Consider the following 13,119-nt stretch of genomic DNA (forward strand, 5'->3'; position numbering starts at 1 on the left):
AAATTCAAAATTGACTGTTTTTGGCGATTTATGCTTTTTTAAAAAAAGTACGTAGGTACGTACTTGACCAATAAAAATGGTCAAAATAAGTCCCAAAACTAATATTATTTCCCAAAATCCAAATTTCACCATTTCCAGCCATTCTGGAGCCTCCAGCAATATTTTTCAATCTCTCCAGAATTTTGAATTTGCTCCAGAAATCGTGAATATGAAATTGGGCAGCTATAAATCGAGTTGTGTGTTATACTCAATCTGTTTAACGAGTTTATCCACATTTGAGTCGGTTTTGGGGAGTGGTTTTTTGACCAACTTTTTTCAAATAGAAAATCCAAAAAAATCAAAAGTTTTCCATTTGCGAGGAAATTTTTAAAATATGCGCGAATCGCTGTATTTTGTCCACAACTGACCTCCCGAGACCAAATTCCGCCATTTCCCACCGATCTGGAACCTCCAGCGCGATTTTTAAATTTCTCCAGAATTTTGAATTTGCTCCAGAAGCCGTGAATATGCAATTGGGAAATTCACTCATATTGAATTCGATTTTTTTAAAAAAATCAAAAACAGCACTGAACCGATGCACCAGAAAAAAGAATCATTCGGGTCATCATGATTGTGACCGCATTTTTCGTGACGGTCATGATTTTATGTGACCATTTGTGACCTTTGTAGCTAGGTACCTACTTGAATTTTCAAATTTGTGTCTCGAAACTAATGTATGTACGTCAGACTCTTTGAAAAGAGGAACTTTTTGATAAATTCAATTTTAAATTGACTCATATCATATGTATGTACTAAATTCATAAGTACTTCAAAAAACAGGTGAATGCTTCGGTAGGAGAAATTTTTATCACATTTAATTTTATTCCTTAGGTATAACATTTTACGTTAGTAAATCCACTAAATTTTGAATTTGATTTTTAAAAAAAAAATCAAAAAGAGCAGTGAACCCAATGCACCAGAAAAAAAGAATCATATTAGGCCATCAAGATTGTAACCGCATTATTGGGAATGGTCATGATCTTATGTGTCCATTTTTGACCTTTTGTACCTTATGTGACTGTGATTTAGGGGGGAAAATGAAAATTTTGAACTTCAAAGAACAATAATTTGGCCTGTGTCTGAAAAATTCCACTATCCAAAAATCACTGATAATGAAAATGAAAAAAATAAAATAAAAAGAGTAATCATCAAGTTTGTCATTTGTAGCCAAAAACTAACTAGGTACGCAGATGATTCGCAATGTCAGATTTTATACACGTACTCAAGTTTACAATTTTTCAGTTTGGTAACTGTTCTAATGGTTCAGCGATATTCGGAGATAAAACTATGAGAAATGGGGAACTTTCAGGAACTAGAGTTGACCCCTGGAGTGAGGAGAGTTTAAGTTGAAAATTACAGAAAGGTCATTTTTTTGGAGGGGCATTGGCATTACCTACATCAGGTGAAATGTGAAATAAGATAATTACCAAACAATTTTTTATTCATTCATATGTAAATAAACAAAAACAGCTCTAGATCTCTCCAATAAAAATTTCAAACTTCGAAGAATGAAAATGAAAAAAAGAATTAAAAACGGTAAATTGACCAATTTTATCATTTTTAGCTAAATTTTTGTTCAAAGATTATATCTATTCCGGGAGTGCCGACTTTGGAAAAAAGACCGAGGGAGTAAAATTTCTGATATTTCGCAAGTTTTTGAGCTCAAACTAACTAGATGATTCACGAAGTGTCAAATTTTATGTAGGTAGGTTATAGGTACATACTTGAATTTTCAATTTTTCAGCCTGGAAACTGTTCTAATATGTGGTTCGGACGTTCAGAAATAAAACTTGAGGAATGGAGTGCTTTCAGGAACTATAGTTGACCCCTGAAGTGGAGAGGGTCAAAGGTTCAAATTACAGAAAGGTCTTTTTTTTTGGAGGGGCATTAGTGTCATCACTCACATTACGTGAAATACGACGACAATTACCAAACAATTTTTTATTTACTCATAAATGAATTTTAAAAAATGCAGCTCTATCTTTCTACTCCACCCGTCCGAAGGACGGGTATTTTCTGCTTGTTCTCTATAAAAATAACTCGTGTGCTTTTTTCCGGGTTCAGAGAATCGGTGAATAGAAGGCGTTTTACAAACAAGGTGGAGGTGGCTGCGGCCCTGGCAGGACATATGTGTGTTGTAAAACGAAACTGAAAATTTCTAAACATGTGGTGTCCATTTTCGAACTCCGAGATGACATTTTGTTCGTTTCTGGCTACCGGTTTTTATACATTCGTGTATCTTAATTTCGATGTTTCACCTAATGAGGAAGATGTTTAGGCATATGAGGTATGAGGTTAGTGTTATATGTAGAATCTTTTCTCGATGTAGGTACCTACCGATCTTCAATTTTAATGATTTTTGCGTTTGTTCCTTGTTCGATGATTGCTGTTTTTAAGCACATTTTTAAAAGACTGCGAGATACGACCTTGAAAATAGACCATAATTCAGTCTTGACGTCTCCTGCACTTTGTTTTGGAAAGAGTATTAAAAACAAACTAACCCTACGTGAAATTGAATGCATTCGAAGGAAAAAAAAGAACGAATACCAACCACGAATGGTTATCAAAAGACATACACATTATGTAGTGATCTCTGAACTAAACTTGTGCCAAAGTAGATGTCTAGTTATTTGATGTTTATCACCTGCTGGCTGCTGCTCTGTGCTCTCGCTGGTGGAAAATTCTTACTTCTCAGGTCTTTTCGGATCACTGTTGACGGTTATAAATTAAATATGTACAATTTTAATTCGGTGCGTAAGTTAAAAATAAACTCGACCGAGTAGATATGCAATTACTCAACGCGAATGTTACAATTTTTTACAATGATGAAGGGGAATGTTGTCTGGTTGTGTTGTAGTTCATCACTCTATATCATCGTCGTAATTAAATAACGTTGAAATAATTCCAAATCTACTCGAAAGATATTGTATTTTGGAAGTGAAAAGGGTATGTGTGAACTTGAATACAAATTGACTGAGGAAAGTTTGATTTTTTTTTCAATTTTTGTGTGTGTTGTGTGTGTATTTTTCTAATGATGAAACCGGGTACTTGATTTTCAACTACTTACATTATAGAGAAACGTTAATGCCGTATCGTTCTCGTTCTCTTCATTAAACGACATTATTACCTACTTTTGATTTTTGCTGCGAAATACGAAAAAAAATCAGGACTTTCGTTTGGCAAATTTTGAAACAAAATATGACTTTCTAAGCAAATAAGGCAAAAAACGATGCCTTTTGAACGCTTTGGCAAAAATTACGACCATTTGACTAGGTATTTCATCAAAAAATTACTTTCCTGAGAATTTTGATGAAAACACATTACAACTTTTCGTCAACTCCCCAAAAATTGACAGAAAAACGAGAATTTTTTGACAATTTTGGCAAAAGCAGTGATTTTTTGGACAATGTTGGCAAGAACAAGACTGTTTGGCAATTTTGGTAAAGATTGGCCTTTTTTTGAGGATGTTACCAAAAATGGACATTTTTTCACAATGAAGTATGCCAAAAATAGACATTTTTTTTTCACAATTGTGCCAAAAATGGTCATTTTTTCCACAATTGTGCCAAAAATGGTCATTTTTTTTCACAATTGTGCCAAAAGTCAACATTTTAAACAATTGTGCCAAAAATGGGCATTTTTTACAATTGTACCAAAAAATGGACATTTTCCCACAATTGTGCCAAAAATGGACATTTTTAAACAGTTGTGCCAAAAATAGCCATTTCTCCAAAAATTGACGCTTTTCGACATTTGTACGAAGTGACAAAAAAAGACCCAATTACCTATGATAATATTTGATCAATTTTATCAGCAATTTTCAGTTTTCACATATTTCTTATTCAAATTCCGAGATATTTTATCAATGTTTATTCATTTTAAATTGTTTTTATAATTTTTCTAACAAGTTTCAACGACATTATTTTTATGCAATTTTTGTTGAATTTGTCAAAGTTTCGCCAACTTTTGAATAATTTTCTATCCTTTCTTTAATATTTTTTAGAACTTTTGCGATGTTTTACTCAAATTTCTATAATTTTCAAAAGCTTTATAACATCGTAGTTAAGAAGTATTAGCAAAGTTTGCTTAGGCATGCTTATTTTTCATCAGAAAAGAAATAAAAGCTCATTATAATCATTTTTTCAATAGTTTGCGTAGAGAAATAAGAACCTATTCTCCAGAAAATCATGTCCCTCCCCCCTCTTTCGAAATCATCAACAAAAAATTGTTGTACCTGCAAGAATATCCTTTCATCATATGCACTGACTGAATCCTTTAAATTCGCAACGTCAAAAAATTGCTTTCTTGACAGCTATTTATCCCTTTGATGTCGACAGATAGGCAACATGTTCATCAGCTCACTTTTACGAACCTGATAAGCCAGGGTAGGTTGCTTACTCGTGATCATGAATGAGGTTTTGAACACTGGATGAAAAAATAATAAAAAATTCGTCTCTCGAGAAGAAGAAAAAATACAGTAAAAATGTCAGGTTTTTGTTCTATGTAATTTATTTTCTTTCCTCCTCCTCTCCTTTCAAAGAAAAAAATTGAAAAAAATTATTACCTAAATATATTTCTTTGACATTTTGAAAATTGAACAAGAAGTAGAAAAAATCAAAAGATAATGAGAGGTGAGTTTAGGGAAGGGAGGGTGCTGTGATTTTCAACTCAAATTAGGAGCATGATTATTGATTACCCATCCACTCCCCTAGAGAACTTCCTTTTCGGAGATTTTATGAATTATGATGAATGATTGCCTATGATGACTCGAAAAATTCAAAAATTCAAAAACTTCTTCTCGACCATTATTTTCGATTTTGTATTTTTTAAAACATGATAAGTAAGCATTTCATATTCGATATTTTGACTCAATGTGGTTGTTTGATCCACAATTTATTTCATTTAAAAAAAATGAGATTTTAAACTTTCTTAATTTTGGTCTTTGTGAGTGGAATTTTGAAAGTTTTTAGACTTTTCAAAAAAAAATGTGAAAAGAGTAGTCTCACGGTAGATTGATTTCTAAAATTGGAATCTTTCGGGCTCTGTTTTGAATCGATAATTCAAAAAAAACACAATTTTTTGAAATCTCCTGTTCGATTCTATAGCCTAGACTATTTACATCACTTACTCATAGGTACCAAAACTTCACACAAAATCTATATGTGCTATGGTCGATATAGTTAATTTCATATTTTCAGCATCATTATATTAATGTAAACTGTAATTTAAAATGTTGATATTATACGATGATAAACAAAGATATGGGCGTAGGTGTATGTGTACAATATTTTAGCGTTTAATCGTACTCTATACTCACATGATGATGTTTATTCCTCAATATATACGACACGACATTACATATGCGTTTGTTTTTTTATGCTATGTTCAAGGTGGAAAACTTATACGGATTTCAACGGTATTATGCTGCTTTTTGATGTTGATGTGCACGTGGGCTGAAACGCACCCCATCAATAAAGTGAAAGAGATCACGTTAAAGAGTAAGTACATAACGTGGAAAATATTGTCATTAAGTATTGTTGCACTCGACTCGAGCCCTTTAGATTAGACATTTGGTGCCCATATCACGATTCGGTCGGCCCCGGTCGTCGGCGGCGACGAGACCAGGTCGTCAAAGGGTAATATAGATCGAGTTATTCGGCTTCACAATGATAATTCACCGTGTACTATAAGGCCTATGTTAATACATATTCGTTCATCTGGGTTATTATTATACGAATATTACATACCTTTTACGACAGGCTATGCTATGAGTAACTTACTGTCTGTCTGTTTACCATATGTGCATTTCTAACTGTCTACTCGGATACGTTACGTCATTGTGAACTACGAGTAGTATAAGCTTATATGTAGCTTTTAGGTGCCTCGCATCGTCGCTAGTATTTCTCAGAAATCAAATTGGTTGCGGTTTTTGAACCAACAGCTTGGCAAAATACGACTGAGGAGAGTTTACGTTAAGTTTAGATATTGTACTTTTTACACGGTGCTGAGTAATGTGACAGTCGTGAAGAACAAATTTTAACGCCACGCCATCCCACCGTTGTTTAGATATTATTAGAATGCGGTTATGAGATGAGATGAGTTTCGTTGTGGTACTATCAGTCTGGCTAGAGTAAAATTTTCATGGTCGAAAAACGTCTAGTTTTGTTTTTGCGGCTTGGGCGAATGCGTTGTTTTTGAGATGGTTTTTGTAGGTGATTATTGGCTCGAATGCGACGATGATAATCGTCTAGTTAATGTAGTTGTAAGCTCATCAGAAGTTTTCCTGTACAAGGGTACTTTCAAAAAATCGGTTATGAGAATCGAATCTACTCGCAAAATTCAAAGAAAATCGAAAAGCGACTAAAAAAAATCAAAACTGATCAAAATTGACAAAAAATGTATTCAAGTGGATGATTTTATTGTTCATTGAGATACGTAATTTTGAACTCGAAGCTATCAAATGAGCAAAAAAGTAGGTAGGTAGAGGTACCTATATGAACTACATATCTAGTTTACATAGGATGTCCCATGAAAAGTGCTCCTCCTTTGAACGAAATAGTAGGCAACCCAACCTGATTGTGAGTACGAGGATAATGTTACCTTACCCTGAGATTTGCAAAATAGTAATTTTTTCATCTGCCATTCCCTAAAGTTGTTATCCCCGACTGAGAAAATAATCTCCTATTTTTATTTTCACCTTGCCTGAAAAAAAAATCATTTCGAAAACACTCCTTCCAAATTGAAAAAAAATGAAGAAACAATTTTTCAAAAATGAAATGATCCAGAGTTGAAAGTTTTTTATGAATGAAAGGGGAAGGGGAGGGTTTCAATATTCTATTGTAGATTTTTTTTTACTATACTTAAAAAAAACATTCAATTTGTTTTCTATTCAAAAATTTCAAATATAGTAAGTTCTGCTGTTTTCCTCCTTTTTTTTCATGACGTCCCTTTTCGAATTTCCCATTTATTATTTCCTTATTTTGGAAATTTGAGTTTCTAAAATATTTCTCTCCAGTGATAATAAATTTGGAGGGAAAGATTCAAACATTTGAAATTTTTGAATTGAAAACAAATTGAATGTTTTTTTTTTAAGTATAATAAAAAAATCTACAATAGAATATTGAAACCCTCCCCTTCCCCTTTCATTCAAAAAAAAATTGAGAAATTGTCCTGTTTTTTCATGTTTTTCTGTTTGTTGGACAACTTTTCATGTTGAAAATCACAACAATAAGTATAAAAAATTAATATTCATTTGTGGAATTTTTCTTTTTCATTTTTTTTTTTTTTTGAAACTTGTTATTGGGACTACCTACTTAAAAAATAATGGTCAAATATTTCATAATTTTTGGTAAATGCTTTCTTGCGAGACCCTGAGATTGAAAAAAATTGAAAATGTTCAAAATTCTTCAATTAGGTATTTTTCATTTTTGAGTGGTCGAGACAGGCACTGAACTGAAAATTTTTAATTTTCTTGAATTCTTTTATATCATTTAGCAATGATTTTTTGCAAGGGGTCCATAAAATTTCAACAAGAAAAAAATTGATCAATGACCCATCCTCTTGGCCCAGTAAGTAATGTAGCCTGAGTATGAGTGTATAAATGTTTGCTTACTCTGGGAATCGAAGGGACAAACTTACGCTTACCTATGCATTTTCCAAATTTTTTCTTGTCAAACTTTCCAAGTTGTCAAGTCTTTTCTTTGGACCATTTTAATTTCGAATTATTGATAAACAAAACCATAACCAAGTTAAAAAAAACTCAAATTACTGATCAAAACGTGTGCTTTATTAAATATCTTTAGGTAGGTACTCATTTATAATGCTCATCATTTTGCATTGTGCAGAAGCAGAATATATTGAAATTGACCGAGTTTAATAAACGTGGCATTTTTCCTGCTCCACTAAATCCATATGATTATCACACCATTCGGTAATAAGTTTTTTATGTTTTTGCAGCGCACCAGGATCCTCTTTTCCACTATCCCAATTTTCAGTGACCTTTCCTTCGGGCGACTTGCTATACGTGTATTTCGAGTCATCGAAATCCCACGTTTGCTCTACAGATTTGTCATCTTTGATTATTATACGAATGTTTTTGGCATACTCGAACACCCAACGCTGGTCAATACGAATAGGGTCATGCTTCATGAAAGTCATCTCTACCTCGGTGTATTCTTTTTGCCATAGGAAATGTTCTTTTTCGCTGTCTTTGTTGTGGCTCACAGTATATTTGTGGTAGGGTTTTTCTTCCGCAGCCTGTTTTTTGTCGTTGGATCGATATCTTCTGCGATGGTGCTTTCCAGGTGATTGAATAGATAAGGCAGCATCAGCTGACAAACAATGTTTACCTATTAGATACTTTTACTTAATTTGAATCAAATAGCGTAGGTAGGTAATTAAAAGGTACGATACCAAGTATTATTCCCAAGAGAAGAGTGATCCAAATCGACGATATCATTTTCGTTGTTATTGTTGTTGAATTTTCACAGAATTAACGTTTGACGTAAATGGTTGAAAATGTTCCAACAGTAATGGGTTTCTAAATGTGGGACCTTTGGTATATTTATATGTACTTACTCGTTGGTCGATTGCAATTTTCACAACACAAGTTTTCGTGTAATTAGAAATTACCATCATCATCATTAGGATTGCTGTACGCGTGTAGAAAATTTTCAAAAATATCTCAATAATGATGATTATTTCTAATTTTGGAAGTTTTGGTTTCTATTTATAGGAGTTCGTTTATTACGATTTTCTGTACAACAACTGCCACAAGTGTTTGAGTATAGGTACTATGTGAAAAATTTTTCTCGATTTAATCATGTGTTTTGATGAGTTTTGTGGAAAAAGCAGTTGATAATTTGTAATCCCTTTTCCCTCCCGTAGGTAGGTAGCAAGTACACTTGTAAAAATGTCAGAACTTTTGGTGTCTTTCGCCCACATAAACATTGCTTGATAAATGATTTTTAATACTTCATAATTTTTCCACCTTAATGACTGACCTCTTCATCAAAAAAGTTCCCCACCCGTTCCCCCTCAAAAAAAAATATTTCTCTCACCCAGATTTTTTTCTAAAAGAAATTAATTTCTGATTTACAATCGCAAATGATTGGGCACGCTTGAAATAAGTGTTCAAAAATAGACTTCCAGAGCTTAAACTAATCAAGATCAAATTATCGATTAATCGAATTCCGAAAATCGATTCATTTGCGAATTTTGGATTTCAAATGATTGAACACATACTTACACACCTTTTCAGAATGAAAAATCAATTTAGCTTCACAAATGAATTTACGCATCAAAAATGGATCATAATCGAAAGTCGATTAATTGAATCACAAAAATCGATTCATTTGATATTTTCAATTCCAATAAATAATTGAACACGTTCAAAATTGAAGTATATTATACAGTGTTCCAAACATCAACTTTTGAGCGGAAAATCGATTAATCGTATCCCAAAAATCGATTTACTTGCGATTTTCGATCCTAAATGATTGAATATCTTCAAAATAAAAAATCAATTACGATAAAAAATCGATAAATCTTATCCCTAAAATCGATTCGTTTGCGATTTTCGATCCTAAATGATTTAACATCTTCAAAATGAAAAATCAACTTCAGGATAAAAAATCGATTACGATCAAAAATCGATTAATCGTATCCCAAAAATCGATTACGATCGAAAATCGATTAATTTACCATTTTTGATCCCAATTGATTGGACATGATCAAAATTTAAAAAATATATTACAGTTCCAAAAATCAACTTTTGCATAAAAATCGATTAATCAAACCCCAAAAATCGATTTACTTGCGATTTTCGATCTCAAATTTTGGAAAGCACTGATTCCGATCATGAAATCAGTTTTATTCCAAAATTAGAATCAACCCCTCCCCATGATTTTTCGATTCTAAAATTTGTTTAACCTCGAAACAAAGATTGATAGCATTATTTGACATTTTGACCACAGACCTCGTTCGATTTTCTGGGAGCAGTAGAAACCCATGCAAGCTACGATATTGAATATACAATTTCTTTGCCACGGAGATACCTAATCAGAGTGTCTACTGGCAAGAAAAAGGCGAGAAAGTTAGAAAAAGGCGAGAAATTCGCGTGGGTGGCAAGAAAGTTAAGAAAATTTCCAAAAAATCACATCAAAAATCTCTGAAAAATTGAAGTTATCCTACCAAAATCTCAAGTTTTTATTTTGTTAAAATTGATGTTGTTCTACTTTTCCAATTAAAAATTTTCCAAAAATTTTGCCCTCGCTTCGCTCGGGCCATTCAATATACTATTTTCAAAAATTTTCAAAATTCGAAAATTAAATAGGAAATTTTTGATTTCCAGGTAATACCCAAACCATTTGAAAAGTGCAAATTTTTCATTTTCTGAACAGGACCACTAACTTTTCAAAAATTTTGATATTTTTGTACTCCGATGAAAATGTAAAATAAAGCATACAAAATGGTCGTTTTTTCGTTTTTCAAACCAATTTTTTAAACGAATTTTCGCTCTCGCTTCGCTCGAGCAGTAATTTTACATTCATTTCAATAAAATGATCATTCATTGTGAAGGGTTTTCTGAAAACAATCTAAAATTCTGATTTTGCTCTCCTCTCAATCACAAATACAATATACCTAAGCTCTTTCATGGTTTGATCCTGTAATTGTCCTATGTCACTTCAGCGCGTTAAAATTTTGATTTTTGTCGGAAAAATAACAATTGTTTTGTTGAAAAAATGACATCATACTCCATTACTCCCCCTTCCACAAATAACATGACTTTGATCCGCATTCGAATTTACTTTTTATTTTGTTACTGTTATCATCATAGAATTGAATTCACTTCAGTAGACTTGCCTCAACGTTTGTTTTTATTACGTTTTTTTATTATCATTTTTTCATTTGAGAAATGAATTCACTTCTCTGCTTTGAAGAATAAATTTCTGAGAAATTTTGTTGGGGGGGGGGGGGGGGTAGAGGGGTTGACGACGATTATCTATGGGTAAATATGAAGAGGGGTAAGAAATTTCATTTTTGGAAGCAAGAAAAAAGCAAGAAAAAGGCGAGAAATTCGCTTTTTTGATTTTAGTAGACACTCTGCTAATGTACATTGTATTTTATTAGGAAACCAAACGAATGAAACTTTCAAAGATGATGATGAGGTGAACCTCGTATGCAGTGCTCCATCACCTGATCTAAAAAATATCACTTATACTTGGTATAAAGATGGCAAAAGTATAGAATCCAATTCGAAAGATCACATCAAAATTGATAAACAATGGTAAAGTGTTTTAAATTATTTTCATTTTTTATTTTTTAAATTTTCTTTCACCGCTTACACTGTTGATTTACCTATTTTTAGGTTAAAATTCAGGGCAAATAAGAAAAAACACAATGGCACATTTTCCTGCCTGGTTAATTGGATAGATGATGAGAACAACACGGTGGAAAATTATTGGCAAAATATAACCGTAAACGTACAACCGAGAATATTTAAAATGAAACAAAATGTACAAAAACCACGATTAGAAATAATGAGCAGTAAAGCCGATATCAAAGAAGATATTAAACTGCAACCAGAATCTTCAAATTCGGTCACTCACGTTGTTAAAATTTACGGCGAAAATTTCACATTCAGTTGTCCAACATCAAAAAGTAAGTGATAGGTACCTACTCAAACTTACAGTTGGCTTATTTTCTATTTCGAATTTGTAAATTAACAATTTACTCTTCATTTTATTCCTTATTTTTTTTTATTTTTATTTTTTTTGTATATTTAGATAAACACAACTCTGTAAAATGGTACAAAAATGACGTCGAAATAAAAGAACGACGAGACTCGCAAAACTGGACGATGAATAACCTAACAAACGAAGATAATGGAATTGACGTAAGATGCGAAACCAAAACATCCTCCGATCATCATCATCTGCACGCTTACAAATTACACGTTTTCAGTAAGTCGACTTTGTTTTAATTTTCATCGTTCTAATGTGTAGGTATCTCTAATCTAGTACATTGTACCAGAGGTTATTTTTATCCACATCTTTAATAATTTAGATTTATAATTATAAACAAAAATATACATATGTTTTTTTTCTTCATTTGAAAAAAAATTTCCTCTATTTTTAGAATCCAAAGATGAAATGCCAATAATTGTCGAAGGACCGACCAACACCACCGTTTTTAACGGCGATAATGCATCTTTCACGTGTTTCGTATCGAATTTATCCGATAGTAATATTACTTGGTTGAATCGATCGACTGAACATCCATCATCGATCAATATCACTCGAACTATGTGCAAAGCATCGATTGATGTAAGTTGTTACACGATATGATATTGAAGATCGTCGACTTCTAGGTGCTTATGGTGTTGATTTGTGTTTGATTTTTTGTTTACAGTCTAGTCATATTAATTCTGATCCTCAAAAGTTGGTAATTCGTGATGTCAACAAGAGAAGTTCTGGATGGTATACTTGTGTTGTTTGCACTCCTTCAACCACAGTCACAAGTAGCGCTTGGTTAGAAGTTGAAGATGTTGGTGAGTTACAATTTTTGAATTTTGACATTTTTTGGGGAGCAGAAGATGATCCAAAACTTTTCAAAATTTACTCGTAAAAATTGGTATAAGTAGGAATTTTGGAAGAATTCTTAAAAATTCGCCTCAAATATAAAAATCAATAAAATGAAAAAATTATGCAATCAAATTTTCAGCTCTCTCGATGAAGAATAAATGGAGCAGGTCCTTCTACGTTTTCTTAAGGATAGAAAATCACAAAAAAAATTGTTTCAACTTACAAGTTGAACTTTTTATTTTTTGTTAAAATAAAATATGTAGTCTAAAAACGAATTTCAATCTCCAAATGGGAAAAACAGAACCTTCTGAAGTTTCTAGCCATTTGGGGCGGTTTTGGAGCTTCGAGAAGATAGTTGAAATTTAAATTTCCACAAAATTCTACTCAATGAAGTTTGAACGCTGAAATTCATTTCGATTGCAGGTGGTTTAAAGCCATTCTGGAGTCATTGGCCCTACTGGGGGAAATTTACGATTTTCAAAAAGTGTCATAAAAA

The 13,119-nt window shown here is 32.5% G+C and overlaps 1 protein-coding gene across 2 annotated transcripts in view; it reads left to right on the top strand.

The window, feature by feature from the left end:
* The window catches only part of LOC135842315 (fibroblast growth factor receptor homolog 1-like), a 46,556-nt gene that overhangs the window by 24,407 nt on the left and 9,030 nt on the right, over positions 1–13,119 (top strand). For both annotated transcript variants that reach the window (XM_065359710.1, XM_065359711.1), the window contains exons 2-7: positions 5,430–5,537; positions 11,170–11,326; positions 11,408–11,700; positions 11,826–12,002; positions 12,178–12,365; positions 12,451–12,589. In XM_065359710.1, coding sequence (XP_065215782.1) covers positions 5,430–5,537; positions 11,170–11,326; positions 11,408–11,700; positions 11,826–12,002; positions 12,178–12,365; positions 12,451–12,589 — 1,062 coding nt within the window. The remainder of the gene's footprint in view (positions 1–5,429; positions 5,538–11,169; positions 11,327–11,407; positions 11,701–11,825; positions 12,003–12,177; positions 12,366–12,450; positions 12,590–13,119) is intronic.

Source organism: Planococcus citri, chromosome 4 (genome assembly GCF_950023065.1).
Source record: "Planococcus citri chromosome 4, ihPlaCitr1.1, whole genome shotgun sequence".
In the NCBI taxonomy this organism is placed as follows: Eukaryota; Metazoa; Arthropoda; class Insecta; order Hemiptera; family Pseudococcidae; genus Planococcus; species Planococcus citri.